At 43.3% G+C, this 25,023-nt stretch overlaps 3 protein-coding genes across 3 annotated transcripts; all 3 read left to right on the top strand.

Annotated features, from left to right (window-relative positions):
- The first annotated feature begins 1,075 nt into the window (after positions 1 to 1,075).
- On the top strand, positions 1,076 to 5,547 carry LOC123069003 (syntaxin-32). The gene is made up of 5 exons (XM_044491719.1): positions 1,076 to 1,587; positions 2,854 to 3,104; positions 3,226 to 3,392; positions 3,984 to 4,190; positions 5,053 to 5,547. Exons 1-5 carry the CDS (start codon positions 1,344 to 1,346, stop codon positions 5,210 to 5,212), a joined length of 1,029 nt encoding a protein of 342 aa, XP_044347654.1. The 5' UTR covers positions 1,076 to 1,343; the 3' UTR covers positions 5,213 to 5,547.
- A 531-nt stretch (positions 5,548 to 6,078) lies between these two features.
- LOC123069002 (nuclear ubiquitous casein and cyclin-dependent kinase substrate 1) lies at positions 6,079 to 9,210 on the top strand. Its single transcript, XM_044491718.1, has 3 exons — positions 6,079 to 6,698; positions 8,194 to 8,440; positions 8,581 to 9,210. Exons 1-3 carry the CDS (start codon positions 6,339 to 6,341, stop codon positions 8,928 to 8,930), a joined length of 957 nt encoding a protein of 318 aa, XP_044347653.1. The 5' UTR covers positions 6,079 to 6,338; the 3' UTR covers positions 8,931 to 9,210.
- Positions 9,211 to 9,492: 282 nt separating this feature from the next.
- Positions 9,493 to 23,315, top strand: LOC123069001 (protein SUBSTANDARD STARCH GRAIN 4, chloroplastic). Its single transcript, XM_044491717.1, has 23 exons — positions 9,493 to 11,446; positions 11,846 to 12,044; positions 12,125 to 12,184; positions 12,433 to 12,537; positions 13,601 to 13,741; positions 13,828 to 13,890; positions 14,534 to 14,761; positions 14,851 to 14,934; positions 15,550 to 15,707; positions 15,804 to 16,329; positions 17,080 to 17,250; positions 17,375 to 17,434; positions 18,065 to 18,187; positions 18,652 to 18,927; positions 19,048 to 19,113; positions 19,239 to 19,370; positions 19,700 to 20,521; positions 20,767 to 21,047; positions 21,306 to 21,538; positions 21,762 to 21,988; positions 22,093 to 22,284; positions 22,536 to 22,808; positions 22,917 to 23,315. Exons 1-23 carry the CDS (start codon positions 9,636 to 9,638, stop codon positions 23,061 to 23,063), a joined length of 6,378 nt encoding a protein of 2,125 aa, XP_044347652.1. The 5' UTR covers positions 9,493 to 9,635; the 3' UTR covers positions 23,064 to 23,315.
- The last annotated feature ends 1,708 nt before the right edge of the window (positions 23,316 to 25,023 follow it).

The following is a 25,023-nucleotide window of genomic DNA, read 5'->3' as shown; positions in this document are numbered from 1 at the left end:
GCAACCTAGGAGTTTTCCTTTTTTTCTAGATCCGTTTATTCAAAATGTTTTATCTCTTAAACCGTGCGTCCAAATCTCGAACCGCTTTCGCCGTTGGATTCCTCGCGTCGAGATCTTCAAAACTAGATCCCATGTTGATAAGTTTTGACGAACTTTTTTTCATGAAAAGACCGGATGAAAAAAACCCGATGAAAAAACCGAACCGGGAACATGGATTTTTTTCCCTTTCCGAAAGAGGCACGCCCGTACCTCTGACGAAATCACAACTGTGCCTCTCCCGGAAGCAAAACCGTGCCTCTCGCGAAAGAAAAAAAAACAAAAAACACGTTTTTTCCTTTCCGAAAGAGGCACGCCCGTGCCTCTCGCGAAAGCACAACCGTGCCTCTCACGGAAACAAAATCGTGCCTCTCGCGAAAGAAAAAAAAACAGAAAACACATTTTTCCCTCTCGCGAAAGCATAACCGTGCCTCTCGCGGAAGCAAAACCGTGCCTCTCGCGAAAGAAAAAAAAACCAGAAAACACGTTTTTTTCCGTTTCCAAGAGGCACGGCCGTGCCTCTCGCGAAAGCACAACCGTGCCTCTCGCGAAAACAAAACCGTGACTCTCGAGAAAAAAATGCGTTTTTTGCGCAAAATTTTTATTTTTTTGAATTTTTTTTGGTCGAAAAGCTAGGAATGACTAGTAGAAAACCAAAACGTCAAAAAACCCCGAAAAAAACCCGTTTAAAAAGCCGAAAACACATGCGAAATAAAAAAATAAAATTCGAAGGGAGCGTCCAAAGCGCGATACGTGGCGAATGACTGAGAGCGCGCCAAATGGCGCTGATCATTGCGAGGCTCCCGAACAGTGAATTTGGCCCATATGTGCTAGTAAAATGAAACAATAAAATACGTGAACAGGGCCCACGCACGACAGGTGGACGACTCGACCGTACCTTCGTCACCAGGTCGGCCACAACCGTGGATGGTGCTGCAGCTCCCCGTACGGCTCGATCTGAGCCGTCGCTGCAACGCGACCAGAAGAGGAGAAACGCGGTGAAGCCTCGACCCGGCGAATCTCCAACTCATCTCTCCCTTCGTCTCGTCTCTCGTCACAACAAGGGGAAGGACAACCATCAAGCCACCGATCTCTCTCCCCAGTTTCCAGCTCGATTCCCCATTCCTTCCCACCAAATCCCCCATCCCCTCCACCGCGTCTCCCCCCTCCCCCCCAATAATCCTCGGTGGGCAAAAGCGGCACCGCGACCGAACCCGCCATCAATCCCCCTCACCCACCCGCCCGCCCGCGCCCCCGAGCCCAACCGACGCGGCGGCCCAGATCCAGATCCGGCGTCGGCGGCGGCCATGAACCCATCGCGGTCCGCCCCGGCGTCGTTCCGGGACCGCACCAACGAGTTCCGCTCCGCCGTCGAGAGCGCGCGCCGCCACGTCGCCCCGTCCCCAGCCGCCGCGTCGGCCAGCGGCAGCGCCGGGCCCCTCGACGACTCGCGCTCCGCCGCGTCGGCGCACTCCGAGTTCAACCGCCGCGCCTCCAAGATCGGGCTCGGGATCCACCAGACCTCCCAGAAGCTCGCCCGCCTTGCCAAATGTATAACTGACCAACCCCTCCCCTGTTACATTTCCGGTTACCATAGTACCCTCGTGCTTGTGTCGCCGCCGATTAGTTAAGCTGATAGTTGCCCCCTCCGCGCTGGTGGGTTGGGATCTCGGAACACCCTAGCTGTAAGGCTGTACGGCTCATGCTTGATTAGTTAGTAGCCTGAGGAGATGCCAACTTGCATGGATGGCTATGTATATATATTGTGCGAAGCATGCCTGTTTCTTACCCAGTGCTCGTATGACATTTGGATTAGATGGAGCATCAAATCCATGCTTGTTTCAGTGTTTGTGTACTTACTGGAGATTGCGCTGTCGTAGTTTGCTTTGTTGGTATCAGGATGGCTGTTGCACTTGTTGCGATGATAGCAGTGATGGCATCTGCCTCATTTTGTGCCTGTTTATGAATTACTACATCTGATAAATTCTAGTACTTGCTAGTAAGATGCTTCTTTTGTCCATTACCATGTTTGAAGCTAGATGAGCATAGCAGTCCAGTCTCAATGCGATTATATGCATCAGCGATGTGCATGTGTATTGAATGTAAACTGGTACCTTGGTCTCTCAGTAATATATGAAATGTCTGCATATCTGCTCAAGTGCTGTTGAGCGAGGGCTCACTGATTGTTCCTTTTTTTATAATCATTTGTACTAGCATGTATCCCTGTACTACTAATTCTGTTGCCACTTCTAGAGTGCTTGTCAATGCTTTAGATGTCTTTGGTTGGTTAATACCCTCCTCAGAAGATTTTACTGCACTTTCTGCATTGCATTGCATTGGTAACACTGCATGAAGGTAGAAAATGTAGATAGATGTATGCCTACCTCTTCCAAATGTGGATTGAACATAGTTTCTACTTATCTACACCTTCTTTGTGTTCATAAGCACTAGATGAAGCTTACCTTTTTTTTATTGGTTTGACCTCCCACCGAAGTAATATCTTAATAGCAGTGTGATGGCTTAGCTGCTTCCTGATGCAATATTGGTTGTAAATTTACAACTGCGATCAGTTCAATTGGAAAATTCCTAAATGACCTCTTGATACTATTGACTGAGAAAGTAACATTCATAGTTATGTACTGCTTTTTTATTTCACCCGTCACGAAGTTAACCATATTGAACTATGAAGTGTTGATCTCCTAAGGTGCTAACTTGAGATCTAGTTACACAAGTGCCAATTATGTCAACACTTGCTCTGTGTGTATTTACAGTATAAAGTATGGATCGATGCTGATTTTATAACATGATTGTTTACAGTGGCAAAGAAGACATCTGTTTTTGATGACCCTACCTTAGAGATACAAGAGTTGACTGCAGTTGTTAAGAAGGACATTGGTGCTTTGAATAATGCTGTTATGGACTTACAAGTTCTGTGCAATTCACAAAATGAGAGCGGCAATCTTTCCAAGGATACAACAAACCATTCCACTACCGTTGTGGACAACCTGAAAAATCGACTGATGAGTGCAACGAAAGAATTCAAAGAAGTCCTTACCATGCGGACAGAGGTCAGATAAAAATAGTAAATGCTTTCCTGATTCAAATATGTTGTCACCATGTTATCTTTTTCTTTGGATAGTGTCTTCATTATAAATGGTGCACTAAGTGTGTTTCTACCTGAATGTGCAGAATTTGAAGGTTCATGAAAACAGAAGGCAAATGTTCTCCTCCTCAGCTGCAAAAGATGCATCAAATCCATTCATTCGTCAGCGGCCCCTTGTTCCCAGAGAGGCATCCGACGCTGCACCCCCAGCACCATGGGCCAGTGACTCTGCAACTACGCCGTTGTTTCAGAGGTACCATTGCAAGTATTCAGTTGGTGCAGTGTGTACTTCCATTGTGAGCAGTCATGCACAACCACCTTAGCTTAGGCCTGCACATGCTATGCTAGTCAGAGATTGCACCGCCAAATGCTTGGTGCTTCTTATTGTCAGGTGTCTGTTTTTGCAGAACATGACACTCGTAATAAATTCTATTGACATAGTTTTGCAAAACAATTCCCTGCCCCTAATAGAGCGAGTAGTATTTTGAAATTGTACCGTTATTAATACTTATGAGTATTGTGGGGTTGAGACCCTAAACCCTGATGCCCGTGTGCCATAATGGAACCTTGAGCGAATGGTGTCTAAGGAGAAGGAAGGTAGGAAAAGGATGTTGTCATGTAAGGGTAGCATGGTAAAACAGTTCTTATTCCTTTTCTATATTAGAAATGCAATACTCCAAGGCTCATATAACCGTTTGCTAAACAATGGAATACTAAACTAACAAATATATACATGCAGATCAACGAATTAATGTAACCGAATTGGACTACTCTTGCGTTACTGTTGCTTAACCATATAAAGCTTCACGAGTTTGGTTTTGAATCTTCTGCTTCTGTTCACCAGGAAGAAGACTAATGGAGATCATGGAGCATCGTCGTCGTTGTCGTCTCCTGCTTTCATGCAGCAGCAGCAATTGGCAGTACAGCAGGATAGTTACATGCAGAGCAGAGCTGAGGCTCTTCAAAATGTGGAATCAACCATCCATGAGCTGAGCAACATCTTTACCCAGCTGGCAACCATGGTGTCTCAGCAGGGAGAGCTAGCAATCAGGTGAACTTTACGCAAACTAAGTTTGTTGTATATATTTTCAGGAGTAGGCAATCTTAGACTTTTGAGTCATATTCATGTTTCATTTTGAATAATTATTTACAGCTTCAAGCTGTCGGACTTGATCACACCCTAGAGAATCCAATTATAAGGCATTTCCTGAAAATAGTGATAAATCATACAGTTGTTTTGCATGATGGTCTCACTTGAGTTATCTTTAAATCAGAAGGATACATGGTACTCCCTCCGATCCATATTAGTTGTTGCTGAAATGGATGTATCTAGATGTGTTACAGTGTTAGATACATTTGTTTGAGCGACAATTAATATGGATTGGAGGGAGCATGTGATGTTTGTGTAGGCGCTTCTCCTGATCTTCTTAATTGACTACTTTAGTCTGCCCCCTACCGCGACACAAGATTCTGGTCCCTGATCTTTTGGTCAAGTATTATTAAGCTTGCTAGGCATAAATATTCTTTATTATTCACGATAAAATTATTCCAGATGGATTATCTCCAGTAGACTGTTTTCTGTGCCAATACTCCCTCCATTCTATAATGTAGCGCATATAGATTTTCTGAAAAGTCAAACCTCATAAACTTTGACCAAGTTTTGGAGAAAACATTTACATCTAGAATACCAAACATATATCATTAGATTCATCATAAGATGTAGTTTAATATTTTATATATTTGGTATTGTACATATAAATGGAACGGAGGGAGTACTTTGTTCATGGTAAAATTATCTCAGATGGAGGAGACTAGGTTTTGTGCGCCAAACTTAGTTCATGTTTTTCTTTTCTTTTATTCCATTGGGTTAAGAGCCTTCCCTTAATTGTGTACTCGTGTGCTATGTATGGCAGAATCGATGAGAACATGGAGGAGACGGTAGCCAACGTTGAGGGGGCGCAGGGTCAACTCCTGAAGTACCTCAACAGCATCTCATCAAACAGGTGGCTGATGATGAAGATATTCTTCGTGCTGATGGTGTTCCTCATGATCTTCATATTCTTCGTGGCATGATCCCCACCCCTTGTAACGCATGTTGTGCTCAAGTATATTCTTTAATTTTTACCGAACTACATACACCATGTACACAATTTTCACTGGGATGATGATGATGATAAGCGGCAGGCAGCCTAGTAGCCTCTGTGGTCATGTAAATTGGGATGAGCATCCAGGATGGATCTGTTACTACCGAACTGGGGGCGGTGATATTATATTTTAATTACAAGTATGTTTTGTAATACCGTCTCATGGTGCGCGGTGATGTAGGTTAAACTTGTGTAATCTTGCCTGAAAATGTTTGTCGCTGATAATAAATTCCCCTGTCGCCCTTGCGCGCTCTCTGTCTCTAATTCGGGCTCTCCATGTGTTGCCAAATCTGCCCCCTTGAGTCGTCCTTTTGGCTCAGAAACTTTTTCTGTTTTTGGTTCAAACGATGTATACATACTCCTACTATGCTATAGGCAGCGCCGGTTCTGCCTGTCGCGTCCTGTTTCTGAACCCCCTTTCCACTTTCCAGTACGCTCAGTGCCATTTCGCGAGAACGGTGGTAGAATTCCCAACAGCAGCAGCTGAAACTGGTTTTACCGTGCCCTGCGCATCGGACGGAGTACACGTGCAGATGCTGCAGACCGTAACAAAAACTCGAGGACGTAGGCCGGCATCCTACGACACGGCTCCGGGTCGCGCTTGCGCGTGGCCGCACGGATAGACCTCAGCTCGCTCGCTCGCTCGCTGCGGAAAGATAAGCTGGGTCGGCAACCTGCAGGAGCGCAGCGCAGACCAGAAACGGCTACCCGTCCGTCCGTCTCATCCCATCCCTCGCCTCGCTCTATAAACCAGCAACAGAGCACACGCCGTTTTACCTCTCTCGACACACCACCGCAACCCAACCCACCCCACCCCACCCCACCCCTTCCCGTCTCAAAACCCTAATCCCAACGCCGCCGCGGCGCCGCCGATCAAGCCGACGACAGGCAGCCCCCCTATCCGGCCGCTCCGTACGCACGCCCCTGCCCGTCGCGCGCAGATCGGCGGCCGTCCACCGCGACCGTGGGCCGCCGCGGGGCTAGATTTAGATTCCGATTTCGGGGCCCCTAGCCGCCGGGATTTCCTCGCATCCCCGGGCAAGGTAGGAGAGACTATGGTGGGCGGAGGCAGGAGGGGAGGCGCGGCGGACGAGGCCAAGCTCAACACCGGCAACGTGTTCGCGGCGCTCGAGACCCTCAAGAAGAAGAAGAAGGGCGACAAGGCCAAGGGGGGCTCCTCCAAGGGAGGGAAGCAGGGGGACGAGCCCACGCCGCAGCAGCAGAAGGAGCTCTTCTGGGCGCCCGCCCCGCTCAACACCAAGTCGTGGGCCGACGTCGAGGACGACGACGACGACGACTACTTCGCCACCACCGCGCCCCCCGCGCCCATCTGGGGGAACGACCACGCCGCCGCCAAAACGGCCAAGGAGGAGGAGGAGGACGAGGTCGATGCTGTCCACGCCGCCCTGCCGGAGGTCTATCTCTCTCCCTGTTATGCACGCCCCTGTTTATTTGTTTGCGCTGTTCATGATCTGTTTATTTTGCTTGAGACGAAACGTGTGCTGTTGTGCAACGCCCATATGATTACTGATTAGTTTGCATACCGTGGTAGTGTTGATATGCAGATGTTGGATTGAGTGGGGCAGGGGGGCATCTGTAGACTATAAGTGTACTGATGCCTGCTGGGTTAATTGTGAACGCTAGCCACCATTGATGCACAATGTGTGCCCAGTGGACGATTGGGCTTTGAATTTTATCTGTAGTTATTATTTGAAGCAGCGAATCCGAATCGGAAGCGGCTTAGCTGTATTCCGTATGGTGTCCGTATTGGTGTGTACTTGTTTGGTTGATTGAGGTAGGGGACAAGACTGCGGTATTATTGATAACGGTATCTCGATCGTTGTGTACCGTATGTTCAGTGACTGGGGGATTATTGATAACGGTATCTTGATTGTTGTGTGGCGTATGTTCAGTGACTCTGGGATTATTGATAAGGGCATATCCATCGCTGTGTAACGTATGTTCAGTGACTGGGGGATTATTGATAACAGTATCCACATCGCCGTGTGATGTATGTTCAGCGGGCAAGGAGTTTCAAGTTAGGTCTTGTTATGGAAGTGGTGCGTCGCGACAAGAATTCATACACTGTTGGTATGGTGGGAGAGTTGTCGGAGTGAGGTCAGGGGGCATCCTGTAGGCTGTGGTGTACTAATTCCTGCCAGATTAATTTTGTGAACGGTATCCCCTGTTATTTCGGAACGGATGTTCAGTGCGACAAATGGGTTATAAGTGAGTGCATTTACTTCCGCCTTTTGGTGCATTTACGGCCTGTGAATTTCTATTTGCGTTGATGTGATATTCCTTATTTGTCAGTGTATTATTTTTTAATTTATTATTGCACATGGCAAGTGTAGGCATGGTATGCATTAACGTTGTAGCATTTCCTGTACTTGTCACTCATTGATGTACCAGTGTTTTATCCATGTTGCACACTAGGTATAACAACTTTGTGACTAGTGTGTAGAGGCACATAATGCACACAAAAAATGCAATGAAAGACTACCTATTTGATGCCATCAGTATCTCTCTCACTTATTCTTTATTGATGATGTCACACCGTTCTTTTGGTAGTTTTTGTGGAAAGTTGTTGAGAGTTGTTAACATAGGTTTTTTCGGAGCAATTGAAGTCAGGGAGAGGTTATGGCCCCAGTAATTCTTTTTGAGTTCAAGCACCCCAGACACAATGAGAACATATATTTAAAATTGATTGATAGTAATTCGGTCCAAGTTTCTGTTCAGCTTGTCTAGGCAAGTCATAAGGAACTACCTCTACTTGCTAGATTTCTACCAGAATTTATCTTGTTTGAACTTTGTTGGCCAGAGGTTCGCCTGATGTTGGAACATGGCAATAGTTGTGTCTGTATACCTTGGTGATACTATTCTTAGATGCATTACTTCTACATGCTGCAGGAAATTGAAAGTGAGGATGAGGAGCATGATGATGAGGCTGAGGATGGTGCTGAGGATGAACCTGAGCATGAAGTGGAAGCTGCTGATCCTGATGTGAAGAAAGTTGCAGCAGCACCTAAAGAGACAGAAAGGCAGCTGTCCAAAAAGGAGTTGAAAAAGAAGGAGCTGGCTGAACTTGATGCTGTGTTAGCTGAGTTGGGAATTTCTGAAAACACAAGCGATGCTGCGCAAGATGGAAACAACAATGGTAATGCTCCACTTTAAGTGATTCCCCCCTTTTTATATTTCCCTTATGTAGCGCTGTGGAGGACTAATAAAGCTGAGTACCTATACGTGGCTTCATTGCTTTTATAAACTTTGTTTCTTACATGATAAACATTGTTGCAGCTGAGAAGAAAGGTGCGAGCCAAGCTGGTGATGGAGAGAGAAAGGAAGACGCACCTGCCCCTTTAGAGAGCAAGAATGCCAAGAAGAAGAAGAACAAGAAGGACAAGAGCGCAAAGGAGGCAAAGGAAGCTGAAGTGTCGGAGGAGGCTGCCAGTGCAGAACCCGAGGAAGACACGGCTGTGGATGTCAAGGAGCGCCTAAAGAAGATGGCGTCGATGAAGAAGAAGTCGGGCAAGGAGACGGACACAGCTGCAAAGATCGCCGCGGCAGAGGCGGCAGCCAGGACCGCCAGGCTCGCGGCGGCAAAGAAGAAGGAGAAGAGCCATTACAACCAGCAACCCGTGCGGTAAAAACGCGACGGGCCGCCCAAGTTTTGAGATGCTCCTGAGTTTCGATAATGAATGATCCCCTTGTTCGTTTTGGACCCGTCGCAATAAACTTTTTCCCCATCCAGTCCTCCCCAGAGTTGTGTATTTATGGTGACCATGGAGCGCCTTTCTGATATTCGGTTTCGGAATTCTGGAAGGCCTTCGTGGTCACCAGAACGGTCGTTGTAATTGTGTTTTGAATTGTGTTGATCCGGTTGAACTTATGATAGACAACAACATGGCCAACAGGGCCTCTTGGGTACTTTTCCTCTCGCTCTGTGTCTGTGGATGATGCTTCATGGTTGTCTTTAGGTTTCCGATGCCTTCTTTGGTAGGAGTATCTTTGTTATTTTTGCCCTCTGAAAACATTCATTCCATATGCTGCTGGTAGGCCATTTTGTACGGGAGAGAGAAGCGAAATAATTAGCTTGTCTGGTCTTTCGCTTTCATCACAAAGAGGAGGCGAGACAAGAAGAGGCGAAGGGAAGACAAATCATCTGCGGCAAAATCCAAAAAGAAGCGAGCACGGCAAGTAGGCAACGACCCCAGCGAGAGGCAAGCATCTCTCCCCCGCCCATCTCTCTCTCTCGGCTCGCCCACTGCCGGTGACTACTATTCCACCCACCCGTCCCATCTCTCTTTCTCCCGCCGCACGCAAATGGTCACCTAGGCGGCCAGCCCGGCGCAATGTCGCACTGCCTCCGCGTCTCGCCCTCCCTCGCGCCGCCGCCCCTCCTCGTCTGCCGGCCTCGCCGCGCGCGCGGCGGCCGCGGCCGCCGCCACGCCCCGAGGCCCATCCTAACCCTCGCGCGCCTCGACCCGCCCCCGCTGCTCCGCCTCAGGGTCTCCGACTCGAGCGACTGCCTCCCCAGCCACGGCCACGACCACCACCGCCCGCCGCCGCTGCGGGCCCTGATCGGCTCCCTCGCCTCCGTATGGCGGGAGGGCCTCTTCCTCGTGCGCTGCTCCGCCTTCGCCGCCGTGCTCTCCGTCGCCGCAGCGCTCTCATGGTACGCGCAGCACCGTGCGCGGGCCTTCGTCGAGGCGCGCCTCCTCCCGGCCGCCTGCGCCGCGCTCGGGGACTACCTCCAGCGGGAGGTCCGCGTCGGCGGGGCGCGCAGCGTCTCGCCGCTCGGGATCACGCTCCACACCTGCTCCGTCGGCCCGCGCGCCGACGAGTTCTCCTGCGCCGAGGTGCCCGTCATGAAGATCAGGGTCAGGCCCTTCGCCAGCCTCAGGAGGGGGCGGGTCGTCGTCGACGCCCTGCTCTCCGACCCCACCGCGCTCGTCGCGCAGAGGAAGGATTTCTCCTGGCTGGGCATCCCCGCGCCGTCCAAGGAGGGGAAGCCCAAGAGGAATTCGGCGGAGGAGGGCATTGACTACCGTACCAAGACCAGGAGGCTCGCCAGGGAGAAGGCTGGGGGGCAGTGGGACGAGGAGAGGGACAGAGCTGCTAGGGAATCTGCTCGAAGGGGATACGCAGTTCCCAGTGGCCAATCCACTTCACGTTCGGCTGACGAGATGCTGGAGGACGATGGACCTGTCGGAAATGGGAAATCCAGTAGCCCGCCCCTCTGTGCTGATGAGATGCACAGGAACGATCGACACATGGATCCAGGCATTATTGACTCTAGCTCAAAGCATGCGGATCTGGAGAAATCATTCGGTGTGAAATCGCGTATCCCGGGCATCAACTTCTGGTCTAGGATGATCCCGAACCCTAGAAAGCGAAGATACAAGAGGAAAGGTCACAACAAGGTGGTATCAGGCATCGACAATTCCTCTCAGGAAAGGATCCTTCGGCGTAGTGCACAGGCTGCTGTGGCATATTTTGAAAACATGGAGAGTGGTAATCCTGATAACTCATCCCCTGGTTCTGGGAATAATTCATCTAACGGAGGAGGTCATGCAAATGCTGGTTCTGGCAAAGCCACTTCAAATTATGCACCAATTGTCAGCTCTGCTACTGCACCAGAGAATTCTGGTGAATTTCCATTAAATAGTAGTCGTTGTCTGGACTGTCTAGGTGAAGGCAAATCTGCAAGTGCAATGCCAATCATCGATGCAAATGATGTGCATGCGGAGCATTCTCATAATCAACAACCTAGTCAGCATAGTTTGCATCACTCCGATAACAAAATGTTGGTATGCAACCATTTGGAAGATGTGCAGCATGGCGAGGGCAACTTGTACCAAGGCCGCATGTTGGAGGAATTTGAGAGTCTTTCTGAAGATAATATTAGTCAGTCATTTTGGCCTTTGCAGGCAAAGGGCTCCCGTGTTCATTTTAATGCACCATATGCTTCTCTGGGTGTTGAAATTCAAAAGTTGAAGTCGCGATTTGCTATCGGTCTTGAAGATGCCCCTGCTGGACTCGTAGAAGGGGTTGACCAGATAAATCCTGGTGGGGCTCAGCATATGCTTCCTATCACACTGGATTCTGTTTATTTCAGTGGAGGGAACTTGATGCTTCTAGGATACGGTGATCAGGAACCAAGGTTTGACCTCATCATTTGCCATTTCTATTGCAAATATATGCTCTTCTCCTTTCTTGTGCATTTTCAAAATGTATTAGTGTATCACTGTTGGAACTTATATTGGGGTAATTTTGTGATCATCTGTCTCTTCCCATGAATTTACTGCATTCCCCAACAATTAAATTTCTGTGAACAATAAATATTCTCATAACCGGTGTTCGGATTTATATTGTTAATTCTTATTATCAGGAGTTATATTGTCAAGTAAATTACTGTAATGAGGGTGCAGTATATTTCAACTTATCTTACTTGTATTATTCAGTGCATTATTATAGGCTCTTCCAAAAGGGGGCTGGGGTGCAACTGCGGCATTATAAATGAACATCAACTAAGTTTGTAGTCGTTGCCTTACTATTGTAGGGAAATGAAACAGGCTAATGGACACGTCAAGTTCAAAAACTCCTATAATCGTGTACATGTGCATGTCACTGGGAACTGCATGGAGTGGAGACAAGATCAAACTTCTCAAGGAGGGGGTTATCTTTCTACAGATGTCTTTGTTGACATAGCGGAGCAAACATGGCATGCTAATCTGAATGTAGTCAATGCTTTTGCCCCGGTAATGCACCTACTTTTATTATGTATACAAGATGCTACAGTTCTTAGTTCTTGTATTGAAGAGCAATTTTTCATGTGCAGCTGTTTGAGCGTATCCTAGAAATACCAGTTGTCTGGCACAAAGGAAGAGCAACTGGTGAGGTGCTTTTCTAAACTTAATCTCTTGCATGTTCAATTTCACTATTAATATCAGCCACTTGTGCATACAATTTAGACAATACCTGGACATGACTTCCACATGCACTTAACGAATAACTGAACTTGCCACAAGGTTCATGCTACATTGCTACATCTAGAGTGCTAGACATACATGCCTCACGGGAACTGCTTTTTTTCATGCTTGGAGATACTAAATGCGTACAGCAATATTTCTCCTTTTCCTTCTCCAGGTGCATATCTGTATGTCGAAAGGTGATAGTTTTCCGAGCATTCATGGCCAGCTTGATGTGAAAGGCCTAGGTTTTCAGATATTAGATGCTCCCTCATCATTTTCGGTATACTTATACCTTATCTCATTTGTTTTTCCAACTCTGCATGTTTGTAATAAGTAGGGTCTTGCGCGGAATCAGTTTTCATAGGCACAAGACAGATTAACATGGCTTTAATGTCTTCTTGTTGATTTGCCATTAACCTGAGCTACCAATATTCTTGTAGGTCATTGACCCCTTACTTTACCAAACTAGAGTGTTGTGTTGCGGGTGAAAAATGAGTGCCTAGTTACTTCTTTAAAAGTAAACACAATTGGTCGCTGGTGAATATTGTTGAAATGACTAGAATCAGGGGTATATCTAGAAATTCATGAGGGTTTCCAGGAATAATAGATGAATCATCAGTGGGCCAGTTTAATTGTTGTTGAATTTCCTGAAAGAACTTCTGTACTATGTGGGTTTGCCTAGCATTTTCTAAAACGTGGAAATTTTATCGACTACCAAATTTGATTTTGATGTGCAACAATTGGCATACTTCATTATAAGCAACATTTTATACTTATGGTTTCCAGTATTGACAAATGATATCCATGGTGTTGAGCTTCGTGCACTAGCCAACACAACAAAAGTCCGAACTCATGGAAAGGGCTAGGCAATCCACATATACCATGTTAAGCTTCATGCACTAGCCCAACCGCAACCAAAGTCTGAACTGATGGAAAGCCCAGAAAGGGCTAGGCATACACTTCAACACATGTATGCTGGATGCAACAAGTTTCTGGCATAATGTATTAGCTAAGGGAGAAAGAGACTGAAGAATGAGGTGTTGGAGAAGCGATATTGTCATATTAGCGGCTGCTCCTGCTATATAGCGTGTTTCTCAGGGCGCCTCAGGGTGGGTGCTGTTGATCTGCAGTGTAGTAAGAAACAGATCAGTCATTGGCATTTCAAATTAAGCATCTATTTCAGACGCTGACATTTAGCTCTGATGTGAAAACTAGGCCACATGTGCTCAGATGTCTTCCGAATTTCCGTACTTTGATATGCAAATAGTAACTACTTTCCAAATATTGCTGCTGCAAACATTCCAAGTGATTATAGTTTTTAATGGAAGCCTCAACATATTCAGGAAATAGTGGCAACTCTGTCATTCCGTGGTCAAAGAGTATTTCTGCATAATGCAAGTGGTTGGTTTGGTGATGTTCCGGTTGAAACTTCTGGCGATTTTGGTTTAAATCCTGAGGATGGAGAGTTCCATCTAATGTGCCAGGTATCTTTAAGTTGATAATTACATTGTATATACATGTAGTCCCCTAAACAGCAACTCATACATTTACTTGATATCTTTTTTTTCAGGTTCCATCTGTTGAAGTTAATGCGCTTATGAAGTCGGTGAAAATGAAGCCTCTGATGTTTCCGGTTCGACATACTTTACTCGACTTATTTGGAAATACTAGATTCCTGCATGCAGCGAAAAACAACAGACTCTATTTTGTACTGCCGATTCATTGCGATGATCTATCTGAACTCATATCTGGAGTTAGCTATACTGAAACCACATATATGGCACAACACGAAAAATAAGTTTGACTTGAATATAAAATGCACTGCACAACCTGACTTATTTATGTAGTTGTATGATAGATGGTTTATTCCACTCATTTGAATTGCCCGACAATGACACTTGTGATTTATCTTAAAATACCAGTTATCATGGTTCTTAGCATTAAAAATCAACTTCTTGATGAAGCAAAATGACCACTCTTATGGATAGTGATAATTCCGTTTGTCTGACCAGCTTAATATTACCATTTCTTCAATCAACCTTTTTTTTCTGTAGCTATTTTCTGCAGTACATATAAAATATTAAAATATGATCAACACATCGCAGTTCAGCACCGCAAACTGTTCCTGAAATACCATTTAAGCAGTTCTGTCTCATTTGTTTGTTAACAATAGCTTAGGATGATCTCTATCAATGATGTATGTGTTTAAAAAAATCTTTTGGCTAAATTTTCATGTTCATCCACTTAACTGCTGGTACACTTCTTATCTTATTTAGGTGGCTGGTGCTGTTACTGCTGTATTTAATTGTCAAGGACCTCTTGATGCTCCTGTTTTTGTTGGAAGTGGGATTGTCTCAAGGAAGTCCCTTTCAGTATCTGGTATGCCTCCATCTGCAGCTTCTGAAGCTGTGATTCAAAACAAGGAGGCTGGTGCAGTTGCTGCGTTTGATCATATTCCCTTCTCTCATGTATCAGCGAATTTCACTTTCAACCTTGACAACTGTGTGAGTAGAAATAGAGCCACTATTTTTTTCCGTTATTGAAGTTTGTGAAATTGGAACAACTAATTTCTCTTTGTTATGACTGGCTGCAGGTTGCAGACTTATATGGTATTAGAGCATGTCTTTTGGATGGTGGAGAAATTCGAGGGGCTGGTAATGCATGGATTTGCCCAGAGGTATTGTGACTATTGATTATTTGATTACACTTCCAGCCAGCCATCTTTTCATGTTTGCGCTAATTTTCAGCAGACTTTTTTCTACATCTATAGTCATCCAAGCATTTGTTCTTCCTGTATCATTATCAAGAATAATATTCGAAAACGTAGAGTAGCCATCAGGACTTTGTAAATTGAAAATACATATGGAAACGAACTATGCAAATGCATTCATGAAGAACCTTCCAAACTCTTAGGTCCATTATTCACAACTTTGGCCTCGCCATAGACATCATAATTACATCCTAGCTAAGCCATTTGTTTGTTTATTTCTCTGGGCTTACAGTGAATGTCTACTATTGAGCCCCTGGAGCATTGGAAATAGCAACTACCCCCTCCATCCCAACATAAGTGTCCTTTGTACTAAATCAGCGGCCCTTATTTTGGGACGGAGGGTGTATAACTTATCAGTTTGTACTCTACCGAAATAAATGGAATACTAGCAGCGTATTCCTAAGAGCTTACACAGATTTTTTTGTACTAGCTGTACAAATCCAATAGATACTCTGCTGTTCTTATGATGCAAAATAAATTTACCACATTATGCAAGTATAATACATATTTAGATCTCTGCAGGGGGAAGGTGATGATTCTGCTATGGATATTAATTTATCCGGGAGCATTTTACTTGATAAGGTTTTGCATCGGTACATACCTGGAGGCATTCAGCTGATCCCACTGAAAATTGGCGAGCTCAATGGAGAAACTAGACTTTCTGGCCCGCTTAATAGACCGTGAGTATCTTACATTACATCTATCATCTGGAGTCCTAATGGCCAAGTAGGCTATGTATTTTCTGGTATTCTAACGACAACAAAAACTTATGACAGGAAATTTGATATCAAATGGGCTGCACCAAATGCAGAAGATTCCTTTTCTGATGCACGGGGCAATATTGTTATTGCACATGATTATATCATGGTTAACTCATCATCAGTTTCCTTTGACTTAAATACTCGTATTCAAACATCATATATTGATGACTACTCGCTGTACAAGGAGATGTATCAAATGAAAAAGATTATGCCACTAGTTGTGGAGAGTGTTGATTTGGATTTACGTATGCGAGGCTTTGAATTTGCTCATATAGCTTCTTCAATACCTTTTGATACACCGAGGCCATTACATTTGAAAGCATCTGGAAGGGTCAAATTTCAAGGAAAAGTGGTGAAACCTAGCCAGGTAGTTGATGACAAGATATATGGCGCTTTACAAAGTATCATGGACCAAAGTAAGCTTGAGAGTGATGTGTCAAGGCTTGTTGGGGAGATTTCTCTGTCAGGAATAAAACTTAACCAACTCATGCTGGCACCTCAGTCTACTGGTTTTCTTTCCTTGTCACGAGATTCTGTGATGGTAAGTTGCTGTTTTGTTGTTTCGTCCTCTGAATTTGACTTGCATTGCTTGTATGTGATTTTATAGCCTAATTCAATTTGTTTGTATGTGCCTCGGTTGTGTGCACTAAGTGCTATAGTTTGGATCATCAATAGTGGCATGCACAGACAGATCTGTAACAGTCTGTAAAGTGGAATTTTGGATTTAAACACTTCCCGTCTTTTACTTCTTCAAATTACTAAAATCTGTGCACATTACCTTGCAATACAAAACGAGAACCAAATAAAAATAGAAAGAATGGATGTATTTAATACATTCACTATTTTCTCCAAGGCTCGAGGGCCATTCGTCCACTTAAAGGTACACTTCACTATCCAAATTGATTCACTTCTGTTACCATTTTATGCTGCTTAACAGATTGCATTGCAATAATAGCATACTCTGACAAATCACAGCAATTTTTAACCCACACAAACTATTCTGGCAGCAACTATTTTACTTATGAGAGCAACGGGCATAAGTTCAGTAACTTTAACTCTTTAAGAGGCTTTAATTCTAACTCCATGGTTCGACACAATATAAAGATTTTCTCCTTGGATATATATGATGTGATGATTTTCTATGTCAAGCGCACCTTCCAAATAATTGAAGAGAGTGCTGTATGCATTTGGTAGTTATGTTGATTTTTATTATTTTTTATCTGCATAGACTACATGTTGTTCTCTTTCCCTTACATCTTCCTCTTACTATCCCTATTCCCCTGCAACATAGTTAAATGCTACCGGCAGGCCTGATGAAAAGATTTCCATAGAAGTGAACGGGCCATTGTTTTTTGGTACAAATGACGCCATTCAAGATGAAAGGCTTCTATCAATTTTCCTCCAAAAGGGGCAGCTGAAGTCTAATATATGTTATCATCCTGAAAGTTTGACTAATTTGGAGGTACTCTACTACTGTTAGTGTTGTGTTAGTGTGTGTATTTTCCTTGCCAGCAATCTTTCTTGAACATTATAAGACTTGTAGAGTCCGTTTCGATATTGTTGATACTTGTCTTCTGGTCGTAAAGGTTCGGAATTTGCCACTTGACGAGCTGGAGCTTGCTTCATTACGTGGATTTGTTCAGAAGGTAATATTGTCCTAGATGAGAGTATGGCATACTCCGTGTTTTTTTGGTTAGGTAATCTGTTTTCAGGTTCTGTATTGTTGGTAGCTCTGTTTGGTTGATTCTATGTCTCATACACGTGAGTTGTAATTAGTCATGATGCTTGCATGCCGTCAGATAGTAAAGCACTTCTGCAATTTAAATTTCGCAGGAGAGATGTTAGTTCAGTTAACTACATGATGCAGTCTAATAAAATGTTATATTGTGCTGATGTAGTTAATGGAGTTTTCGGATTGAAAATATGCATCTGTCATTTTCTGTGCTGCACCTTCTGGTTTTCTGCTATTTAATGCTATGCTATTTGTCCATAGCTTATGTATTCTGTGCCATATAAATTTTCTGTAATTGATGTAAACTTTTTTGAACTACAACGTGGTCTTCTGCTCCTTAAGTAATAACTAAGTATTCATACTTTTTTTTCTTGCATTTCATGAGAAGTTGTATATGTCGAATGTGGAGGCTCCAATTCTGCTCAAAAAATAAATAAATGTGGAAGCTCCATTCTCCAGTATTTGTTGTAAATCAATTGTGATCAATTGCTAAATGGAGAATCCACCAATGATGTCTAATGTAACAGATCTTTTCTTGTTACAGGCAGAAGTTCAGCTTAATTTCCAGAAAAGAAGAGGTCATGGTTTGTTATCAGTGGTCCGTCCCAAATTTAGTGGTGTGTTTGGTGAAGCACTTGATATAGCTGCTCGATGGAGTGGTGATGTTGTGAGTTTTTTTTTCTCCCACATATATTTTCTTGTTTTGTGTGGTTGAAGCCATATCTCATGTGTTACCTTTAGCAGGTGTTTGGTATTACTTGTAAGTTGTAATCAAGAATTTTGCCACCTCTTTGGTAGTTGTTTAGTAGAATTTTTGGAGTAAGGAAACTTCAAACACTGTTATAACTCAGTTTCATGGTTCCTAGCATCCCCCATGTTAGCCTTTCCCAGATGACAAACATAAAACAATTGATGTATAACATGCATTTGTTGTTTTTCTTGACACTAGTTATACATTCCAGTGAGGTTCTTATCTTATTTTTAATAGCTACTCCCTCCGTCCCATAATGTAGGACGTTTTTTGACACTACACTAGTGTCCAAAAACATCCTACATTATGGGACGGAGGGAGTAGTTGTGAGTCCTTGCTGTGTTGACTTACTAGCTATTCTTTGTATTTTCAATACCCAGATTACAATGGAAAAGTCAGTCCTAGAGCAACCTAATAGCAAGTATGAGCTTCAAGGGGAGTATGTGTTTCCAGGAACACGTGATAGATTTCCTATGGAAAGTCATGGTAATGGGTTTATACAGAAAGCAATGGGAGGGCATCTTGGTAGCATTATGTCTTCAATGGGCAGGTGGAGGATGAGACTAGAAGTTCCCGATGCTGAAGTAGCTGAAATACTTCCCCTGGCAAGACTTCTTTCACGAAGTACAGATCCAGTTATTCGTTCTAGATCGAAGGTGTGCAGTTTGTTCTGTATTTGTGATTCTATCTTTCTTTTCCTTTGTTGGTTATAATATTCGTTGGTGTTTATGGTCTGCTAGATGGTAGCAGCCATTTGATCCTATATTTGTTTGCAGGAACTTTTCATGCAATGCTTGCATTCTGTTGGGTTCAATGCTGAAAGCCTACGTGACCAGATAAAGGTACTAAAGATAGTGAGTTTAGAATATTGTATCACAGGCATAGAGTTATGGTTTCCCTTATTAGCGGGTTCCCTTGTTATTATGACATGCTACTTATATTAACTTCATCCCATTCCTTGCAACAGGCAGTTGAAATGTATCACGACTGGTTGGATGATGATACAATTGAAGATATAACTCTTCCGGCCTTAGCTGAACTGAGAGGTTACTGGCGTGGTTCTCTTGATGCCAGTGGAGGAGGGAATGGAGATACTATGGTGAGCATGTTCAAATATTAACTCTATCAGACTTTTGCCCCGGTAATTATTGATGAACTCCTAATAGTGGTCTTTACACTAACACTTCTAGCATTTTGGTCGAGCTTCACTGACCCCCCCCCCCCCGCCCCATCCCCCCATTTGCACCATGTTTATTTCCTTCAACCTTGTTTTGTACTGTATTTGTGTTAGCGGTTTATTTCCACTACATCTTTTGGTATGTTGGAAGAAATATTTACAGAAGCTTGACTTTGTAAATGGCACTATCAGCAAGACAATCTTCTCTGAATTATATGTAAACATGATTCCTAATGGCTTTATTTATACAGGCTGATTTTGATTTCAATGGTGAAGATTGGGAGTGGGGCACATACAAGACACAGCGTGTTCTGGCATCTGGTTCTTATAGCAATAATGATGGCCTGCGTCTTGATAAGTTATTTATTCAGAAGGATAATGCCACCCTTCATGCTGACGGATCGATTCTTGGCCCGCTAACAAATCTTCACTTTGCTGTGCTTAATTTCCCAGTTGGTCTTATACCAGCTCTAGTTCAGGCTCTAGAATCATCAACTACAGATTCAATTCACTTTCTGAGGCAATGGGTGACACCAATAAAAGGTATTTTACACATGGAGGGAGATTTGAGAGGCACTCTCGCAAAACCAGAATGTGATGTTCAAATTAGACTTCTTGACGGCACCATCGGAGGCATTGATCTGGGAAGAGCTGAAGTATTGGCCTCTGTAACCCCAACAAGCCGTTTTGTTTTTGATGCAAATATCGAACCAACTATACAAAGTGGACATGTAAACATTCAAGGTAGTATTCCTGTGACTTACGTCGACAGCAGCTCCACGGAGGAAAATTTGGAAGCTGGAGATGGTAAACATGGTATTATAAGAATCCCTGTTTGGGCGAAAGACAGAGGATCATCTAATGATATCAGTGAAACAAGAATCGTGAGGGACAAGCCAGAGGATGGTTGGGAATTTCAGTTAGCTGAAAGTCTAAAAGGTTTAAGTTGGAATTTGCTAGAACCAGGTGAAGTGAGGGTAAATGCAGATATAAAGGATGGTGGCATGATGTTGATAACTGCACTTAGTCCTTATGCAAACTGGCTTCAAGGCTATGCTGATGTGCTCCTTCAGGTGGCCCATCCTTTTTTAATTCCCATAATTCCACTAAGGACAACGTAACATATTGCTCTTTTTCATAGATTAATTGTGATTGATGAAAATATCTGTTGATTTAAACTATGAAGCATAAATGTTGTCTTTTATAGGTAGTTCTTTGTTCCACCTGTGGAATCCACAGTTTTTTATTTTATTTTGGATCTAACATGAAGCAGTTGATTAACATTTTCCTCCTCTTTTCTTTGCCATTTTGATGGAAGGTTAAAGGCACTGTTGATCAACCTGTTGTTGATGGGTCTGCATCATTTCACCGAGCAACTGTGACTTCTCCTTTCCTTCGGACGCCGCTTACAAATTTCGCTGGTAATGTTAATGTTATATCCAACAGACTATTCATCAATTCCATGGAAAGCAGGGTTGGGAGGAAGGGAAAATTGTCAATGAAAGGGACTCTACCTCTGCAAAATAGTGAGCCATCAGCCAGTGATAAGATTGAGTTGAAATGTGAAGTTCTGGATATACGAGCAAAAAATGTTTTAAGGTAATTATTTCTACTTTATCCTTTTTGATTTCTGTACTATATGTTGAAGCTTAGTTTCTGACTAGCAGCTTCTGAGTGATGTAAAGCACCCCACGATCTGGTTGATTGTCTTCTAAAGCTGGTTTATGGAAACAGTTAACAGTACTGTGCCAAAACCTGAAAAGCATCTCATAAATTCATATTGAACATGCAATATGTAGGATCCCAAATTATGTCTTCTTATCATTTGCTAAACTGTTTTTGTTTTGATTTGTACAGTGGCCAAGTAGACAGCCAGCTGCAGGTTACAGGCTCAATATTGCGGCCAGATGTCTCTGGGATGATCCGGTTAACCCATGGTGAAGCATATTTGCCTCATGATAAAGGCAATGGTGCTGTGGCGACTAGGTTGGCTTCAAACAAGTCCAGCTATCTTCTTGCTGGTTTTGGTCAAACAACTACTTCGCAGGATGTCTCACGTTTCCTGGGTGCATTGTCAACTTCGCCAGATAGTACGTATTCCATTAATTTGACATTCACTAATATTTCACAGCAAAGCTTGACCGATACATATAGCTTAACTAGTTAACTGGTTACATGTGACAATTCGTTACATTTGATGTGAATATCTAAAAGAAGCGTATGCTTCTCCCTCTCTCTGTCCTGCTGTTTTTCTAATTTTCTTTATGGGTTTACTGGAGCTTTCAATTTTTTGCATCGTTGGTCAACAAACAGAAACAGAAAGGACTCTTGAGAATGGAAGTTTTAAGCCAAACATTGATGCCCGACTCAATGACTTGAAGCTCACGCTGGGACCAGAATTAAGAATTGTTTATCCTTTAATTCTGAATTTTGCTGTCAGTGGTGACCTTGAGCTTAATGGCATGGTACATCCAAAGTACATAAGGCCGAAGGGTATATTAACATTTGAAAATGGTGAGGTCAACTTGGTAGCTACTCAGGTAAGCTTTATAGTTTGACCCTTGTTTGGCACAAGTTCATTTTTCTTTCCCAGTTTGAAAATGGTTTATGATGAGTTGCTTCACATTTCTGTACCTGATTGCAGGTTAGACTTAAAAGTGACCATTTAAATGTAGCAAAGTTTGAGCCTGATCTTGGTTTAGATCCTGTTCTGGATCTCGTCCTTGTTGGATCTGAATGGCAATTCAAAATCATGAGTCGAGCCAGCATGTGGCAAGATAATCTGGTTGTAACCTCGACTCGCTCCGTGGACCAGGATGTTCTGTCACCTAGTGAGGTAAGATACATCTACAAATGAGTTACAGCTTAACTTTGCTGTAGTCCTGATAATCTCATGATTTAATTTCTTGTCTTAAAAAATTGAACAGTTTTTATGATTAGCTAAATCTGCCTTTTGCTGGTTGCTTGCCAGTTCTCTACTCAAGAGTGGAATAAGGAGATTAAAACATTGACTTAACTGAGCCTGAGTTATTTTGTTTTCCTAATTATGTGTAACTCTTACAACTCTGGTTTCTTGCTGTGCTATAGGCCGCAAAGGTTTTTGAGTCGCAGCTTGCGGAGTCGCTATTGGAAGGTGACGGACAGCTTGCATTCAAGAAACTCGCAACTGCAACACTAGAAACTTTGATGCCAAGAATCGAAGGCAAGGGTGAGTTTGGACAAGCACGGTGGCGGATGGTTTATGCTCCACAGATTCCAAGTTTGTTGTCCGTAGATCCAACGGTTGATCCACTCAAATCACTGGCAAACAATATCTCTTTTGCTACGGAGGTCGAAGTGCAGCTTGGAAAACGCGTTCAGGTATGATTCTTTTATGTCTTCCTGAAAGCTTAATAAACAATTTGAGCCAAACTGCGCAGTGTGCTGCACGAATAGAAACTGATCTGGATTACCACCGTCGTTATGCAGGCCTCTGTTGTGAGGCAAATGAAAGATTCAGAAATGGCGATGCAGTGGTCGCTGATATACCAGCTAACCAGTAGACTCCGCGTAATCTTCCAATCCACACCGTCCAATCGGCTTCTCTTTGAGTACTCGGCAACGTCGCAGGATTGATAAATTTTCTGTCATTGCACAGAGCTAGGGCTGCTGTTTTAGCCAAAAGGTTCCGTGTCCCGATCAATTGTTTCTGTAGATAAAGCAAGTATTGGCAAGCTACAGTTGCTGCGTTTTTGCTCTTTGTTGGTAGCTATATTCTTTCTCTCGGAAACAAAGTTTCTGAGGTTGTACATATGTAGCAAGTTGAGCTCTCTCTCTTAGCGTCAGAGATGTAAATTACACCAGTATAAAGGACAGAGTTTTCCGTCGTCTTGGTTGCGTTGAATTCTCTTATGTGGCTAACAAATGCACTCCCTCTGTAATGTTTATGTTAGTTTACACAGTGATTAGCACTCTAGCAATGTTGCCTATCACAGGTAAAGGAAATCGGTTCACAATTTGCCAGGTCTAACTCATCACTAGTAGCAGATCGCTTGTTTTCATTGATCATTTGCATATTCTAGTAAGTTGCAAGCTTCATTCGTACAATTTAATCTATACAGAACTTGTGCCAAACAAGGGTCACGGTATAAAGCATTATCAGGGTCCTAAAACGTTCGGAGTTGTCATGCGTTTGTGCCAACTTCATTCGTACAATTTAATTGTCGTGTTCATGCCTGATAGCGCGGGAGTACCTAATTGAAGGTTAGACTTAAAAGTTACCATTCAAATATAAAAATTGTTCGGAGTTGCCATGTATTCATGCCACATGTGTGACACTTACTAGGGTCCAAAATAAAAGAAATAATTAGTTTTATGCCCTTAGTTGTGTCTGACTCAGCAGTTTTATCCCTAATTTTCAAAAAAACATGAGTTCTGACCAAGCCACTTCGCTCCTCTTATGCTTTTGCCAACATCACCTATATGTGCATGTCATTAGCATTGATGACAAAACTGTTGGAAAGTCCCCGTCTAAGTTTGAGCTCTTATGGTCTCAGCATGAACAGTAAAATATGAAAAAATTGAAAAACAATTCTAAAAAAAATTGTGGCAAACATGAGGCCCAACTCCAAGCAAGGAGGCCTTCAAATAGTATGTGGGGATATCCACATTAATGGAACCTCCTATTGGGCACCTTAGGCGCTGGTTGAGCTTCTTGGTACCCACGCACATAATCAAATGGGCATTTCATCAGTCAACCATTGACCTTTGGAAATAATGCGAAAATATAAAGCACAAAAAAATCCAAAAATTTTGTGAATTCGAAAATGTTCACTGATTTTAAAAAAGCTCACAAACTTAAAAAATGTCACGAATTTGGGGAAAAAGTTAATCGATTTTGAAAAAAAAACAGTTCATTTAATTTGGAAAAATGTTCATCGAATTTGAAAAAAAGTTTATGGATTTTTAAAAATAGCTTACTAATTTAAAAATTACCAATTTAAAAAAAGTATCAGGAAATTTGATTTTGGAAAAAGTTCATAGATTTGAGAAAAGGTCATTGATTTTGATAAAAAAAGTTCACGCATTTTGAAAAAAAGAAAAGAAATAAGGAACAGAAAAGCAAAAGAAAGAAGAAAGAGTAAAAAAGATGTAACTAATCACATCATAGTGGGTGTTTGGTTGACTACCATAGCTAAACTAGGCGCGGAGGTCGTGGGTTCGAATCATACCTAGCGCCCTTTTTGGGGGTTAAAAACAGAAGAAAAAAAAGGAGTAGATGTGTCGGCCTAGAGTGGAGGGGGTGTACGCCAAGTTGCAAAATACAGGTGCTTAACACGCAGTATAGGAAATGCCCTCATTAATGGACTACAACACACCTCCAAGCCCAATTAGAGGTCTTCAAAGGACACAAATGACCCAGCTCTCTACCCACACACCTCCTTTTTTTAAGGATGGCCTTGATCATTTGTCAGGTACACGACACTATATAAGCTCCCCATATAGACATGTAACTCCAGCTGAATATCAAGTGGTTGAATGTGTGAATTGGGGACCTCTCTTTGGAACGGTGATTGAGAATGATACGGATTCAATT

This window comes from Triticum aestivum, chromosome 3B (genome assembly GCF_018294505.1).
Source record: "Triticum aestivum cultivar Chinese Spring chromosome 3B, IWGSC CS RefSeq v2.1, whole genome shotgun sequence".
Lineage (NCBI taxonomy): Eukaryota > Viridiplantae > Streptophyta > Magnoliopsida > Poales > Poaceae > Triticum > Triticum aestivum.
The sequence above is the reverse complement of the archived record's forward strand: the minus strand, read 5'-3'. Positions and strand labels throughout refer to the sequence as shown.